At 38.8% G+C, this 17,557-nt stretch overlaps 3 protein-coding genes across 3 annotated transcripts; 2 read left to right on the forward strand and 1 right to left on the reverse strand.

The window, feature by feature from the left end:
- The first annotated feature begins 662 nt into the window (after positions 1-662).
- BDB00DRAFT_812389 (uncharacterized protein) lies at positions 663-2,175 on the forward strand. The gene is given in 4 exon segments (XM_053122691.1): positions 663-962; positions 978-1,125; positions 1,200-1,347; positions 1,796-2,175. The coding sequence occupies 3 exon segments, from the start codon at positions 995-997 to the stop codon at positions 2,105-2,107; spliced, it is 591 nt and encodes a 196-aa protein (XP_052982149.1). The 5' UTR covers positions 663-962; positions 978-994; the 3' UTR covers positions 2,108-2,175.
- An 11,776-nt stretch (positions 2,176-13,951) lies between these two features.
- BDB00DRAFT_786105 (uncharacterized protein) lies at positions 13,952-14,583 on the reverse strand (the record flags this gene model as incomplete). The annotated part of the gene is made up of 3 exons (XM_053120579.1): positions 13,952-14,083; positions 14,162-14,346; positions 14,427-14,583. 3 exons carry the CDS (start codon positions 14,581-14,583, stop codon positions 13,952-13,954), a joined length of 474 nt encoding a protein of 157 aa, XP_052982150.1.
- Positions 14,584-15,572: 989 nt separating this feature from the next.
- Positions 15,573-16,559, forward strand: BDB00DRAFT_197414 (uncharacterized protein). Its single transcript, XM_053116435.1, has 4 exons — positions 15,573-15,732; positions 15,806-16,029; positions 16,100-16,389; positions 16,483-16,559. Exons 1-3 carry the CDS (start codon positions 15,700-15,702, stop codon positions 16,332-16,334), a joined length of 492 nt encoding a protein of 163 aa, XP_052982151.1. The 5' UTR covers positions 15,573-15,699; the 3' UTR covers positions 16,335-16,389; positions 16,483-16,559.
- Positions 16,560-17,557: the final 998 nt, after the last annotated feature.

A 17,557-nucleotide genomic window follows, 5' to 3' on the forward strand; every position in this document is an offset into this window, starting at 1 on the left:
ACACTGCTTAAGATATCAACAATAAGATAGTCGGCTAAGCATTATAGCACACGCGTATGGACACTACGGCATTCTGGCTAAACACTATTGAATAAAACCTCTTACTCAGATGATCCACCTTACGTGAGCAGGACAATGAACCTATCAACAGGTACCTCAGCCATTACATCAGCTAACGCCTATTTAAAAGATGTGCCCGATTAACATAACGACTTCAAGAGAAGTTCTGATACGTCTTGATCCATCCTCTATCACATAGTTTATCCATTAGTCGGATGAATTGTTATTGCTGTCTTACAGTAATAGCTAGAATATAAAAGAGCTTATCTTTTGTTGGAATGAAACATCATCTCAACGATACTTAATCTTGTCCCTTATTATCTTTATTGGAGCTCTATCATCACAGTACAACTTTGTTGTAAAGAGATAGAGACAGACAGAGAGAGATTAAGGAAAGGCTATGGATCCACCATGGGAAACTTTCTGAACAATCTGAACAATCTGAACAAACTGAACAAATATTGTTACACAAATTTCCACAATGAGACATTTTCTGAACAAACTGAACAAACTAGACAAACTGAACATTTCCTGCAACACAAGGCTTCTATATTCGTACAGTAGAGGATAAAACATCTGAGCAAACTGAACAAACGGATACAGTTATGGAGACGGCTTGTGCGTCTATGGCCAACTGCAGCGATTGGTGGTGGCCTCTTACGTGTTTGATTTTTTTTTGCTTCTGCTTTTTCTTACTTTGTTTTTTTCTAACTCTTTTACTTTTTCGATCAATCTTACTTCTTTTTAGCAATGAATCCCTTCCAGCATCCAACTTTTTTACAAAACAAACCGTTCCTCACTGTACTTACGGAGATTCGCGACAGTCTGTTTAGTCTGGAACGTCGTATGACCAACATTGAAAACGCGTTGGGTCTCAATCCGCAACAGCAGCGTCCTCATCCGCAGCAATCTCAACTGCAACAACTTCTCACCAATGAGCAAGATGTACGTGAACGGATGGCGCAGTCGTACCAACTTTCGCATACTGCGCAGCTCTCTCCAAGTGAGAATATCAAGAAGGTGCAGTACATGGGCAACAGCCAAACGGTCACCAAGTCGCACATAGTGCAATTTTGAAAGACTTTGGTGGCCTTGATCAAGAAAAGGCCGTGGCTATGTACCACTCGCTGAGCGATGAGTTCAAGACTAAGAGGACGGTTGCAAAGTGCACATGCTGCAACTTATCGCGAGGTTCCCGATCACGTCAAGAGGACAGAATGGAAGACATTCGAAGAGAATGTCAAATACATGTACAAGCTGCCTCTTGACAAATGTGAACAGCATTGGGTTGTGGATTATTTTATCCATGCTGTATTCAAAACGATTACCAGGTATATGTGATTTCGGTGTCATCATTCAATAGTGTAATCTCATTATTTTTACAATCAAAAATATTAGAAACAACACCAATGTTTCTGATGCTGGTTCATCGGTTGGTGCTCGGTCTGCAATGTAAGCAAATGAATGGTCAACAGAATCGTATGGATTATACTAATAGATATGACTAGGAGTCGTATGGACTTAACCAGCCAACGAGGAGCTTCCCCTGCACCAACATTGCAAACTGAAGGATCATTTATGTCAATGTAAGTTATGTACGATATTATGTTAAACTATGCATACTAGTAAAGTATGCTTTTATAGGACAAGTGATCAAGTGAATCCTGCTGGTCAAGAACAAACGTAAGTGATAACAAACTAGCATCTACATTTTATTGTGTTCTAATCGAATCAGTTTGTTGGACCACTCCTTTCAGAATCACCATCCATCCCAATGCCATCACCATCTTCTTCTTCGACTCGTCAACTATCCCAACTGCCCCTTCTACCACAAGAATCCGAACAACCTACCACTGCCTCTCCATCCATTCCATCATCAGCTCCTGCACTATCACATCAACCTACTTCTCCATCCGCCGTCTTCTCCATTCCTTCCTCTGTAGCTCCCCTACCACAACAGCCCGCTGCATCACACACTGTCAGATTGCAGCAAGGTAAGCGCAAAACACCTTCATTCCCGCCTCCACAACGCAAACGTCGAAACTAATATGGAAAAATATATGAACAACTATATGATAGCATTGATAAATAATAAATTATGATTATGCTAAAAAACCCTATAATAATTGATGAATGGTGCCGCTCCTGATTTTAGATTTATGTTTGGGTACACAATTTGCCAAATACAGATAGTTCTCTCAGCTGGTTTTGAATACCAAGTTCAGATGGTTCAGATTGTTCAGATTGTTCAGCAAACTTCCCATGGTGAACAGAGTGGTATATTATATAAAGAAATACCAACAAGCTTCCAATGCTAAATTCAACAAGGCTAAAACCCAAGCCATATCCTTCAGTGGTTCACCGCAACCTGACTGGAACACAAGGTTACAACAATTTGGCATTCCAACATGCCATGACCGCACCAAGCCAGACGCTATCGTGTACCTAGGATACCCACTTTCCTCATCCAACCCACAACTGCAGACCTTCATAGATCGTCTACTCGCAACGATTAAGAACCATTGCAACATACATCTGGGAAGAGGATTATCGGTGCGTGGCAGAGCTACGGTTTTGAACACTCTTATACTGTCTAAACTATGGCATGTACTCCGTGTCATTAACGCGCCCCTAGCCAGATTCCACAGAACGCTCAAAAGCATCATTAGCAATTTCGTTATGCATCGCATGTTCCCCCAGTAAAGCGCTGAACCCTAGCTTTCAGGAAGTGAAGTCCAATGACATCAAATCCTTCGATAATAGTTCATTTTGGGAACCAGATGCGATCACAGATGTCGATTTCCGTGCCCTTCGACAGTTCATGAACGTAGAACGCGCTACTGAGGAGCTTTTGTTGTATCAATAAACCTATTTATGTAGTAAAAAGACGTCAGATATGGTTGACGTACTGATTGCAATGTAAAACTGCTTTTTAGGACGAAGAAAAGCAGCTTAAATCCTATGCTTTAAATAGATGTAAGCGAATCTATAGAGCATTAGAAGAAGAAAAACGCAGGGAAGCATATCAAAACCTCATTTCCTGCAAGTTACCAGCGGCTGAAAAACTCTACAAGAAGGTGCACGGCCATTCCAGGCAATATTACCAGCAACAACATGAGCAGGAAGAGCCTTTGGTTCTCAAGAGAATCGAAAACGATGCGGAAGAGGATGACGAGGAGGAAGAATGTCCTGAGGACAGATTGATGATATCTTTCGCTGATATCATTATGAGATTGATGCTTGCGCAGAGCGGGCAAGAAAACGTTGAAGACTTGCAGCGCGAGCTCGGCATCCACGAAAATTTTGATAAAAATGATGTGCCAGAGTAAAGACCTGTATTACTGCATACGCTAATAACTGTACTTTACTTATGCCTCGGTATTATGTTCATACGCCCTTACTTGCTATTATGTTACCTTTCACATTTCAACTATGCAAAGAATCCATTTTCCATAAGCTATTTGTTTGTTTATATTTATAACTCATATGATAAATGGCTCTTCTCACAATTTTTTTATGTAACAATGAGCAAACACAGAACACTATTAAATTGTCTGTCTGTTAGAATCAATAGATAGTAAGCTGTAGTATATTAATTCCATTCATGTTTTTCTTATCACATATATGCATACAGTCATACCTTTAGGCTGCTGTAGAACAATTATTTTGAGAGTAAAAAAAGTACACATTGTATGTGATGACATACAATAAGCAGGTGTTTCTATCATTATATATGGGCGGAAAAATGGCACCTAGGCAAAAGGGGGTAGTCAGCTAAATTGAAAGTTAGCAAAATTAGTGACTAACTCTGGTTCGAAAACTGCTAACTTTCGCAAATAAAAGGTTTTACCGGGCAATTTTCAGCAGGGAATTTTGTGCAATAAATTGTAGACACATGGTTCGTCGAGTCACTAAAATGTAGACACCCGGTTCGCCATCTCAATAAATTGTAGACACATGGTTCGCCATGTCAATAAATTGTAGACACCTGGTTCGCCATCTCAATAATTTGTAGACACCCAGTTCGCCATTTCACTAAATTGTAGACACACGGTTCGCCAAGTCACTAAATTGTAGACACACGGTTCGCCATCTCAATAAATTGTAGACACATGGTTCGCCAAGTCACTAAATTGTAGACACACGGTTCGCCATCTCAATAAATTGTAGACACATGGTTCGCCAAGTCACTAAATTGTAGACACATGGTTCGCCATCTCAATAAATTGTAGACACATGGTTCGCCATGTCAATAAATTGTAGACACCTGGTTCGCCATCTCAATAAATTGTAGACACCCGGTTCGCCATTTTACTAAATTGTAGACACACGGTTCGCTATCTCAATTACTAAAATGGGGAACGGCTAATTGCACCGCCCCACCTGCACCACCCCTCGGGTAGTGACTAGCTTTTCGGAGGTGAAATGGCATGGCGGGTGGGGTGAGAGGAGGCATGTATTTCAATGAAATCTTTATAATGGGTCTATCTGTTATTGTTCAAGGTAACTAGACTACTTGTTAACTATCAGTAAAGTACCGGTTCTTCTTTAAAGTGATCTTCGATTTTCTTATAAATCTAAGTGCTGCAAAAGTACGATTACAGCAAGACCATAACTATTGTATTATGGGTGTTTACATAATATATCATGTTTTCATGGTCTGATTGATAATTAGTACACTTCTTTGACACTATTTTCTTTTTGCTTACATTATTCGATTACACATCTTGTAGCAATATTTCTGTTTGCGAGCTGGTTGTTTGACGTTTTTAAAGTAAGAGAGAAGGGAAGAGGTCTATTTTCTGTGGTCGATTAAGTAGGAATGGTTGGTGAAGTTGTGGCGGGTACAAAAGAGATTATGGGAGCGATGGACAGAAGGGTACACAACTTGGGCAGCTGGTCTAAAAGAGACATGGTAGAAATGAAAATTGCTCAACTGCATACTGATAGGTTTACCTGTAGGAGCGGAAAGGAAAGGTATGTATAGAGTTGAGAATTCAACAGAATACCAAGCAATGGCTTTTGAGAACGCATTGGCAGCTAGAATTGCACAAGAATGATTGAAATATGAAGCAGTATTGCAAGGAGAGGAGCGATCGGATAACTTATGCTCCACTGAAGCCAGTTCATCTTCTCTAAAGAGATGTAAGAAAATAGCGCGATTCTGCTGCAAAAACACAAACATATCGTCTTTGATGGATGGCCACATATCCTCATCGTTTTTCAAGTCCAAAGCCAAGACACGAAAACCACAATTACCATCAGGCTGAGGACTAACAATAGTGGCGACTTGCTGCTTGGGTACATCGGTGCTTAAGACACCAGCCAATGGCACCGCCAGATCCTTGCCCTTTCCTTCCCTATTTTAACGGCCCACCACAATCAGCTTATATTATACACTGGAATGATTGGTACATACCATGTGGCTGCTGCGTCAGCTCCGAAGCCCGTCTTGGCCTTTTTCTTGCTTTGCTCATCTTGGATTTCGAGTGTAATTGGCAAGCGTTTGTTGTTATTACTGCTGTGGCTGCTGCTGCTGCTGCTGGCGTTATTTGCAGTAGTGCGAGCTGTTGTTTTCTTTGTTGGCACAGGTGGAGATTGCAGTTCATGCATATCAATGAACGAATCATTACTGATTGCCTTCAATTTATGCAAAAGATCTGCTAGTTGCTGCTGGTTTTGGAGATTGAATCCTAGGTTTTCAATCCGGACAAGCTCAGCGGCGACTTGCTTTTCGATCGTTGGCTTCTCGTGGTCGTCCACAACTGCTATAACGTTAGGTGCAGAGAGCACATCGACAAATTCGTCTATTGCAAAAAAGAAGAAAAGAAAACCGGCTCATAAATCGTCGGTGAACATACTCACCATTGTCTTAAACTCTGCAATAGCCATACCATTGAGATTCGATGCTGTTTTTTCTGGGAACAAGTGCCAACGCCGAGGGATAATCGACAATGGAATGGGCCCGTCAGCTGGATACATATGACAGCATGGTATTCCGTAATGGATCTTTAAGGCACACTTGCAATGCATCGTCTTCAGCACGTTCGAAAATCTCAACTGGTCTTTGATGGCTTCAAAAGCAAAGCCAGATATATTACGACTGAGGAGCTCAAGTCGCGTTTTATATGCCTCAGGAAGATGAGAATTAGCACTCAATGCTTCCTTATCAACCTGCTGATTCCAGTTGGTGTTCTACAAAAGCGTCTATCATCAATTACACAGTATTGCTTATCGCAAACCCCAAACGTGCCGATACTTAAATATAAGTATGCAACAACATGAATTGATGCGAACATTTCTCAGCAAAACGTATGTATATATACCTTGTCTTTATACCACATATTCAGATGTGTGAAAGAAAGATGAAGGCTGCTGGATGGATCGATGTACTTTTTGATTTCGGCGTGAGCATCTTCAGCCTGGTTGGTACTGGTATTTCCAAGGTGTCGCAGTTGGCCAGTCTCACTGCCAACCCATTTTTCCCTAAAGGCAAGTTTACTATAGAAAGAGTATATGAGCTAGATCAATCATAAAGCCCCACAAGGATTTGGACAACATTCAAAGGTACACTAATCATCTACCTTTTCAAGTAGCTTCGTGCCTTTTCAGGGTCTGAACAACACAGTATTGCATTTTCAAACATAGTAAGCGCCTTTTGCTCTAGTTTTACATCGGACACCTTCTCCATCATATCATCGAACTTGTCCTTGTAAGAGCTAGACATCAAAAGGTTGAGCGCCTTTTCTACCTGGTCCCATTGTTCTTGAGTGTCAAAAAGCTTTCGAAGGTTCGTCTTGAAGTTTCTATGCAAATGGATTTTACACAGTATCTTCGTAGACTCAGGGAAAGTGGAATCAAGCGCAGTCATTAATGCCGCTTCACTGTCTGTGACGAACACTTTTGGATAAACCGCTGTCGAAGACGAGTAAACAACTGACTTTAGCTGTTGAGCAAACCACATATACGACCCTGTGGTCTCATTCGAGACCCATCCTCCAGCTACACAAAAGCTTCTTAACGCCTTCACGCCAACATTTCCGGTACCAATCACATTTATAAATGGCATTTTGTTGCGATTGGTCTGGTAGGTGGCATCCATGGAGATCACCTCCGGGAATTGGTTTGCAACCTTTATAGCATCGCCATGGGCAAAGAACAACGCATTGAGGAAAATCTTTTCCCCTTCTTGTCTCGAGTCAAAACGGACGTGGTAATCGTTCTCTTGCAGAAGGTTGATCAGGTTGAACATTGCACCGTCAGGGTCGTTGTTGAACACTGTTTGACGAATGTTTGAAATATCCTTTGCGGTGGTACCAGAATGGCCTTTGCTGCGTAGGAAGTCTGTGATGACTCTGTTCGTGGCATGGTTGAGGATTAAGGTACGCACTGTCTGGAGAACGTCTCCTTTCAAACGGCGGTGCAGTGGGTAGGCACTAGGTTCCAAAGCCATATGGTGATTGTGTCCGCCATCATAGATACTCACCACACGCCATTGCTGGCTCTTACTGTCTAATGGTCGTAGCATCAGATTAAAAGGGCAACCAATCCGTTGAGAATCTTTGCTACGTCCTTTCTTCTTTTTCTCGCTGCTGCTCAGAATGCCGCCTTCCTCGTCAATAACAATTGTTGTTTGTTGCTGCTGCGATTGTTGCTCTTTCGGTGTCTGGTCACGGGGCTGACCAAAGTGCTTACAGCCAAGTTGGCACCTTCGCTTGGGGCCTGTTTTATCAGCTCTGATTACTGAAAGCTGGAACTTGTTTTTCAACGCCCAAGATTGCAAGGATGTAATTGCAATGTCGTACGATTCGTACGTTTGGTTGATTTCCTCGGGGATGTTCGCTGATCTCGTCTGTAATGTCGACATGCTTGCTGAATGGAAAAGGAAGGACGCGTTTTCTTTTCCTTGTCACACAAAATTATAAAAAGGATCACATCTTTAATTCTCAACTCAAGACTCTCTGATTCTTTCGGTAGCAACATCCTGATTAGTGTGTCATAGTCTTTAGCAAACGTTCTCATCAACGATAGTGCTCAATACTGCGATGACTGTAGGCTACTACTGATGATTTACATTATTTTGACAGATAGTGTATTTAGTCGCGTTTTTTTTTCTCACTATGGTCCCTTTTTTTTAAAAAAATAGACATTTATGCAGCAAACTCGTAATGTTTGTATGATCACTATGTTTCTTATAGTTATGGATACAATTGAAAAACGTGGTGGTACTGCTACACATATTTATGCATTAAACAAACAATACGCCATAGTCTCGTTTCACATTCATCTCTCACCACCCTTCATCGTTTCTCACCACCCGCCATGCCATTTCACCTCCGAAAAGCTAGTCACTACCTGAGGGGTGGTGCAGGTGGGGTGGTGCAAATAGCCGTTCCCGCTTTTGGAGCTGTTTTTTATACAAATGCCTAACCTGGTTATAATTTATAGGAATACAGCATTGAAGAACCTGATTGGAACCACATCCTGGAAAGAATTATTGAAAGAATCTTGAAAGTAGGTATTTTTTTATATATATATAAAAGCTAAAAAACAAAACGCGGTTTTCTTTGCTGACTCTTGTGGAACTTGTCGTACATATTGAATAGGAAAAGTACGACAACCAAGCACCCGAAATCAAGGCGCGTGCAACTACTGTCTCCTCCTCGTCAACTCCCTCCTCAAATGGCAATGTTAGTTGCAGAAGGATTTATTTATGATAGCCATTTATTCATGTTAAGTGTTACTAACTCCAAATTGTATTTCTTCTAGTCGCTGCTCACAGAAAGTCAGAAGCAAGCATTTGAAGAGAAATACCGGTCAATGGACCCAAAAAGAATGTGGGAAGTAGAAGAGGGAGTTTTCGTGGAGAAGAAGATGTACGAGTATGGATTGACAGTACCGTACGAACAGTAAGTGTATATTTTGTGTCTCTCGTGGATTCTTGGAATAAATATAAGACAATAATAAAAGGAACCGGTTGATATACTTATTTAAAATCGGGCGTCCTACTATTAGTTGTCTAACCAATTATAATCTACTAGCTGTAATATAGATAATAAATTTGCTATGATTGGTATAACCATCAGTGGCCGAATTAATTATTGATCTACAATAAAATAATAAAAATTGAATTTTTTTATTTATATTGGTAGCCTCCCACGAGAAAAAAAAGAGCGATTGTTTAAAGTACATAACAACAAATAAAAATGAACACAACACAACACACTGAACAACTCGATATTGAAATTAAAAATTTAATTAATAATAAATGGACTTTTCTTGATAAATCTTGGCCTGAAATGCAACATAGATTTAATCATAGAACAGCTATTAAAGATATGAAGAATAATACAATAAATGATATAAAGGATGTATTACTTAATAGATTTGGATTTATACCTGTATTTTATTTTCTTACAGTTTTATATAGGAATATTGAATATCCAGGGCCATACTGCGAGATTGAAAAAGGACTTGCATTATTATATCATATGGTATCAGGTATATCAGGAAAGGATATGCATACTGTTATGCCATATGCAACATTTTATGATTTATATAAGCGGTTCTGGATTACTAACTATAATGAATTGAATAAAAAGGTAAAACAAGATCTAGATAGTATGTTCTCATCACCACATATTCGCATTCTATCAGCAATAATAAACAATCTAGATGGTTTTAAGAATGTTACACTATTTATTGATGGACATGACAGTAAAATAAAGTATTATAAACCAAATGAGTCACATTCACAATTATATTCATATAAATTAAAAGGGCCAGCTGTACGTACACAAGTTATACAGGATATGAATGAAATAATTACACATGTTTCAGTATCTGAAAAATGTGCTATCGGAAATGATGGTACTATGTTTATTAATATGAAACTATATAAAAAAATAAGTGAGGCAGATTGTTTAGGAATGGATGGTGGATATAACTTATTTATACAAAAGTTTAAAGATAATGCGACAGATGCTGGATATAGTTTTTATGACCGTAATTTTTTACATCCCATAAGAAAAGAACCAGGACAAAAGTTAACAATCAATGAGACATACTTTAATAACAAGTTTGGATCATTTCGTTCAGCAATAGAAGCACAGTTCTCTATGTTAGGCTCTAAATTTGAACGATTTAATAATAATCGTGCAGCATTGCGAATAACTGATATAAGATATTATAATATTCAGTTTCGTGTTGCTTGTATTCTTACTAATATATGGCGATTTGTAAATAAGTATAATATAGAGATACAACTACATCATAAATTATGGTATGGAAAAGATTTTGAATTCCCAAGTAAGAAAAACAAACTTGACTTAGTATTTTCAAATGAGCAAAAAGTAAATACTGAATATAACGAAATGGTTGACATGCAGCAGAAATTTCTACAGCTTAACATTAATCAATCAATAGATATGGCTATAGATAGTGAGGATGAAACTGAAAATAATACATCTAAACGCAAGAGAAAAAATCAAAGAGAACAGAGAAATATAGAATATAGTAATTCATATGAAATTGAGAAGATTGTAGGACATGTGTATACTGATAATAAGTACATATTTGAGGTTAAGTGGGTTGGATATAGTGTAAAGGATAATAGTTGGTTAACAGTTGATAAGTTTAATTCCCAGGAAATGCTACATGAATATATGGCCACACATGGTATTCAGCTCTAAATTAATTTCTTACTTATTTGCTTATTAAAAAATCTCATATTGAAACTGACCGCATCAACCTTTTGTTTACTTGCCCAATTATATTTATGTTTTATGCATTCATTAGTTATACTTGTACTTATATTAGTATCTGTTGATTTATTTTTGACATCAGTTTCTTTTGTCTGTGTATTTGAAATATGAGGAATTTCAAATTGCTGAGAATTTAAATTTTTGGTAACTATTTCTTTTGGAGGTAATAGGGGTATTCAATTACAAAAATGAAAATTTCGTATGAAATGAAAAATCTCGCCATTACTAAATACAGTTTTCATTTCAAACCCAATAATTGGGGTACTCAATTACTCAATTTTTTTTTCATTTTCATTCAACTTCCCCTCTTTCAATTCTTTCATCAAAACATTCATCTTTGTTCCCAAGTATGCCCAGATACAGTGAAAAACAGCAAAACGAACGTGTCCTGGAAGTTTTGGCATGCTTACAGCAAATCGAGAGTACGATGGCCATGATTGACGATGATGAAGATATGTCAGGCGACTCTGATAGCGATAAAGATGATGTCTTGCTATCGCATAATTTACTGTTGTCTATTCCTTGGACGGAAGTGTATAACGCAAGTTGCAGTCGACGATACCTTGATAGAGCACAAAAAGTCGCTCGTGCTCCTAGTAGGATTCACTGGCTTTTCAACGAGTTGGACGAACAACGATTTATCCAAGAAGTTAGGATGTCTAAAGATGCATTCTTCTTAATTCTCGATTTGATTAAAGAGAATGCGATCTTTGTTTCAAGTGGCCAGAAACCACAAAAACCTGTATTTGTGCAACTGCTTGTCGCTTTGCGCCGTCTTGGTTTCTACGGAAATGGTGCAAGCATCGGGAATGTTGCCAGATACTTTGGGATTGGAGGTACTACGCGTAATAAACTTAGTTATATACATACGTCTTTACACTTGAGACTTATGTAATGTACAGTGAACCCCCGCTTTTTGCACCCCCGTTTATTGCAGATCCCCACTTATTGCAACTTTTTCGAGCAGATTCCCGCTCAACACTTAGTAAAATTGCAGATTCCTCGGTTTTTGCAGATTGCAACTTGGAAATCAGGACCTGCAATTTCCCGCTTCAGCCTTATATATTGTATATTAATCTCAAACTTCAGAGACAGTGAGACTCGAACCAGTGACAAAAGAGATACACTATTGTATTCTATTATTTAAGAGCTTTTAAACCAAATAAGGAAAGATGTGATTGCCGACTTATCGATCCCACTTGTGTAACATATTCACATTTTGCAGTTCCTCAGATTTTGCAACTTTTTTGACGGTATTCCCGCTGTTGCAAAAAGCGGGGGTTCACTGTAATACGTTTTAGAGGGCTCTGTGATCAACTACACAAATAGGTGTATTGAGGCGATCTTGGCTCTTGAAAGTACCTATATCCAATGGCCTAACGATGCAGAAAAGTCCTTATCTAAAAGTGATATAAGTCGTGGATCTGCTTTTGAAGATTGCATCGGTATCATTGACGGCACTCTTTTTCCGTTTGCAAGCGAGCCTTGCATTCAGCCGCAAAGCTACTTCTCGTATAAAAAGAAGTATGGTATTTCTGGCATTTTGGTATGCAATAGCCAGAGACAAATCATATATTCATACATCGGCTGGCCAGGCTCTACTCACGACAGCCGCATCTTCAGCAACAGCGCTCTCCGCCATCATCCTGAGCAATACTTCAAGCCTGAAGAGTACCTTCTGGGTGACTCAGGTTTTGAGTGTTTGCCAAACGTTATTGTGCCATTCAAAAAGCCACGCAACGGCAGCTTGACAGATGAACAAGAAATGTTCAATTACAAACTTAGCTCGGTAAGAAAATATACAGTATGGTGTGCTGTAAGGATAGAATTGTATTCACTTAACATTGTTCAAAATCAAAGGTACGAATTCGGATTGAACATACAATTGGAATGCTGAAGATGCGCTTCCAAAGCCTTCGGGAACTACCGCTGCGCTTAATAGATGAAGATGATGCGAAGCCAATAATCCATTGGATTAAGGCTTGTTTTGTTCTACACAACATCATAACTAAACACAATCTCGAAGACATGTACGACGACGAAGAACTTCGGGCTGTCGTTGATGATCAGCAAGAACAACAGCCTGAAAACAATGTGAATTGGACAATCCCGAATAGTGATAGACTGACACCAGGAAAGGCCAGAAGGGAAGAGCTCTTCCATCATGTTATTAACGATCACAATTAGTCATTATATCTGTCATCATGTATCGTATATTTATTCTATTATTACTATCATTATTCTCTTTATCGGATCAACATCAATCTTCTACTACTACTACTTCTTCCATCTCCTCCTCGTCACTGTCATTATCGCTGTCATCATTGTCGTCCTGATCATTCTTGTCTACAATTTCCTGCAGCTCGCTTGCCAACGACTCATCATCATCGTCATTACCCGAGTTTGTCTTGTCATCATCATCGTCAAATACGGCTCTTTGAATTGCGTTGTTGGTGAAACCAGCTTCTACCATTATCTTTATCATTGCTGTTTTGGATTCACGATCCTGGATCCGTAATTTCTTTGCCTCTAATTGCTGCCGTTGACGATCCATTCGCTCTTGTTGTAGTTGTTGATAGATATCCAGTTTGCGTTGATGCTCAAAAACATCCATTTTGTGCTTTGCGAGTTCTCGCTTGAGCTTCAAACTTTCTTCCATAAACCGCTTGTTGTCATTATTTATATCCCAGAGTGTTGCTGCTAAGGGGTTCTTTCTTATTTTTTCAGATTTTTTGATTTGAGCACGAGTCGGTTGTGACGACGAGGCTTGTTGGGGCTGCTGTTGCTGTGAGTTGCCCTCATCAATGTCTTCTCCGTCATCGTCGTCGTATATGTTGTCAAGGTCATTGTCGAAGCTTGGACGGTGTTGAGTTGGTAAAGAGGGTAATGGTGATGATGAAGATGGCGGTGAAGATGTTGTTATGGCTTCACCTGAGCGGTTTGTTGGCATGTGCAGAGTTTCTGAAAGATAGAGGGGGCGACTGGCGTGGTTATCGCTCATTATCTGTTCCAACTCGTAATAGTACTTGAAGGCGGCTTTAACGTTTTTGTCTATATATTTTGCATATAATGTGTTAGCTTCAAACAAGTATACATTGGTCGATAGTTTGTTCTTATCATTTTGATTACTACATACCGGTCTTGTCTTCATCGGCTCCATTCTCGTCATTGTCAATAGCCCCATCACCATAAGGTCCGCCGCCACCGGTCTCTCCAATCAAGTCATTGGCTTTGTTAAAGTTGGTGATCCATTCGTTTAACTTGCACGAAACATGGTGTGCTGTTCGATGGGTTAAACCATGACTGTGCAGCTCTCAGACGATCTCGGTAAGTATCACCTTTCTAGTGTCCTTCGAATTGCCCTTGCTTCCTTGCGTCTTCGAATTCTTGGCCGTATTGCCGCCAGTACCTCGGTAGCGTTGATAGTTACCAGGTTCAAGCAACCATTCCAACAGTATTGTCTCGGATGACTTGCTGTTAGGGGTAACGTTATCTTTACTCCATGATTTAGTCTTCTTCTTCTCTGTTATATTAAATGCAATGTTTGTAAATATTAGAACTATACACAGCATGACAGCAATATGACAGAAAAAATCATGTTACCTGAAGACTCGTCCGCATTAGATGGATTTCCCTTGCGCCGCTTGTTCTTGTTTCCATCGTTCGACATTGAACTGCTGTTACTGTTAAATGTAAATAATTGCGATTCCGGGATGACAGTCGCCGAGGATGGTTCAGTGATGGAGTTTTCGCGTTGCATGATGTTGATGTATAAGGCCAGAAAAATCAGAAGAGTATGTTTTTGCAAGATATTAAAAAGATATCGTTTATTTACGCGACAAACAAAGTATTTATATGTTTGCTAACCCTGCTGCGGATCCGATATTTTGCTAAGGTATGATGTAATTGTCGACTGCGCATACTTTGCTAAGCTATGATGTAATGGTCGACTGCGCATACTTTGCTAAGCTATGATGTAATGGTCGACTGCGCAACACAAAATAAAATGGCTGCGGTAAAGGTGTCACGAAATACCAGAAAAGGGAATGGGTTCATTCTCATTTTCATTTTTTGATTTCCTATACGTTCTTATCCGAATGAAAACTGAAAATGAAAATGAAAATTTTCGAGTACCATTTTTAGAAACCGTTCGGATTTTCATTTCATACGAAATTTTCATTTTTGTAATTGAATACCCCTAATGTATCGGAGTTTTCATAGTATTTCTCATATTTATGTAATTTTTCCTTTAGTTTTATATTTTCCGTTAATGTTTTCTCTTTACTTTTTTTAACAGAAATAATATCTCTTTCAATATTCGCTTTATTTAAATTATTTTTAGATGTCTCTTTTTGTTTTTTTGATGCTTTACGTTTTATTAATAATTTATTCTTTTTAATATTATAATTTATATCATATTTTTTATAAATCGTTTCTTCAGCAAATTCTTTAATATTTATATTATTATTATTTAAAAACATACTTAATTTATTGGTATCAAGGACGATTTTGTCATTGTTGAATGTGATTGTATTGTTCATGTTCAATATTATGAGGTGTTATTTTTAGATAATAAAAATAATTCAATTTTTATTTTTTCAAAATTTTTAAATATATGCATGCTAAGACATATATAATTTGATTTTATGAAAATTATTTTGGTTACACCAACTTATTGTGGCTATTTGTTTAATTAGTACTAATAAACCAGAGCATAACCATTATAACCTCAACCGGTCCCCTCGACAATGTTAGTGTGGTTCACTCATTCATATTAAACATTTCCGATCCCTGTTGGAGCAAAGTCTTTAAACCATCTCAATTAACCAAGATCCATAACGACTACGTGAAAGAGTTGCCACCTGTACAACAAGAAATGAAGACTTTTCATAAAAACTTCAAGAACATGGTACGTTGTTTATAATTGTATTGAACAACAAAAGAAAACAAGTAACAAGAGCATTGATTTGATCGATATATAGACTGATGTGGAACAACTTTGGAACATTGCTGAAGAGCATCGATTTCATCCAATCGCCAAATTTGATCTCGACTGGTCTCGACGTTCGATCCTCGATATCCTTTCCTCTTATCGTTGGGGCAGCGTTCAGCGTGCAGCAGTGTCAGGCGGCGAATGTGACCTCATCATATTGATTTGGCGTACTGTGGATATGTGTTTTCAGAACCTTAAAGTGGATTCATTAAGGTAAATCTCAAGGTTAATTTTAATTGGTATAGTAGGGTTCTCGGGACTGAAAGTGTTTAATAATTATTAGAAGCGACCAACAATCTGCCGCTGGTTCGGCAAGATGCAATGAAGGACGTGTAGGAGCAGATGGCTCCATCAAAGGCAAAGCTCAAGCATGTAAACCAGACATGATCCTGAAAAAAGACCAATTGGAGTACGGTGCCAGTGAGCATGGTTACGCGGACGAAGCAGGAGTAGGAGCAAAAGAAATAGAAGAAAAATTCTTGAAGTTGCCGAAGACACTGAAAGACATGGCTTTGTGACTTGCTTCGGCTGTCAATAATGATGAAGAGAAGATTCGGCTGATTCGAGTTGTGGGTATGGTCAACACGCGTAAGTAGCTTTCCTTTGAGCGTGTCAATTATATGGCAGGGTTTACTGTTTTACTAATGTTTGCTCATTTTTTATCAGATCTCCGGATGAACGCCATGATACTTGACATGCCTGATGGTTATGTGTGTAGAATTCGACCTTTACAAGAGAAACGCATTGCTGCTACATTAGAAGAACCGTTTTCCAAGACATATATACCATTTCTTGAACAAGTTATCAGGATAAAGGTGAAATGACAAAGCTTTTATAGTAGCTGGTGATATCAAATACTAATCTATAAAATATAATTAGGGAGTTGTCAAGGAAACATTGGATGTGGTGTTTGGTGTGAACGGTGAAAGTGATGGCGAAGACGATGACGATGGAACTGGATACGTGCCGAGTACACCAACCATCAAGACGCTAATTATACCCTCTGCGATGAATACACCCGTTGGTGCTACATCCAAAAAGAGAAAAACGAGTGTATCATAGTTGTCATGTTGTAATACGTCTACTTGCCTTTCCATTTGTTTAAAAAAAGTCTTTTCTTTTCTTCTTTATATAAATACCATACCTCCTTCATCATTGTAACTTCTTTGTCTTCATTATCATAAATAACTGTCATCGCCTTTACATACCATACTTTTTATATAAGTACCTGTATCTCCATCATTGTAACAAACATAGTAAATATAAACTAGGCTTTTGATACGGACACCCCCTTCTATTTTCAATCCTCGTCAGGTTACACACATCCTAAAAATATATACTTGTGGAGGTGTCCGCAAGAATGTGTTCACTGGATGTGTTCACTTGTTATTTATTATATATCTTTCGATATATAAACAAAAGAGAACTATAAACCTATGTCGGACACCTTTAAGCAGGGAAAAGTGAAATGACAGTGACCAAACAATGACCAAAACTTTATTTGGTCAATGACCAGATTTTTCCCAAAAAGGAACAGTGGTGGGGGAGCATTTGTAAGAATGGGGGAAGGCGATTTTTTTTTTAAGATTAACCAGCGCACTGGTCAATTTATGGGAACGGCTATTTGTACCACCCCACCTGCACCACCCCTCGGGTAGTGACTAGCTTTTCGGAGGTGAAATGGCATGGCGGGTGGTGAGAAACGATGAAGGGTGGTGAGAGGAGGCATGTATTTCAATGA

This window comes from Zychaea mexicana, assembly GCF_025766255.1.
Source record: "Zychaea mexicana strain RSA 1403 chromosome Unknown BDB00scaffold_18, whole genome shotgun sequence".
Lineage (NCBI taxonomy): Eukaryota > Fungi > Mucoromycota > Mucoromycetes > Mucorales > Lichtheimiaceae > Zychaea > Zychaea mexicana.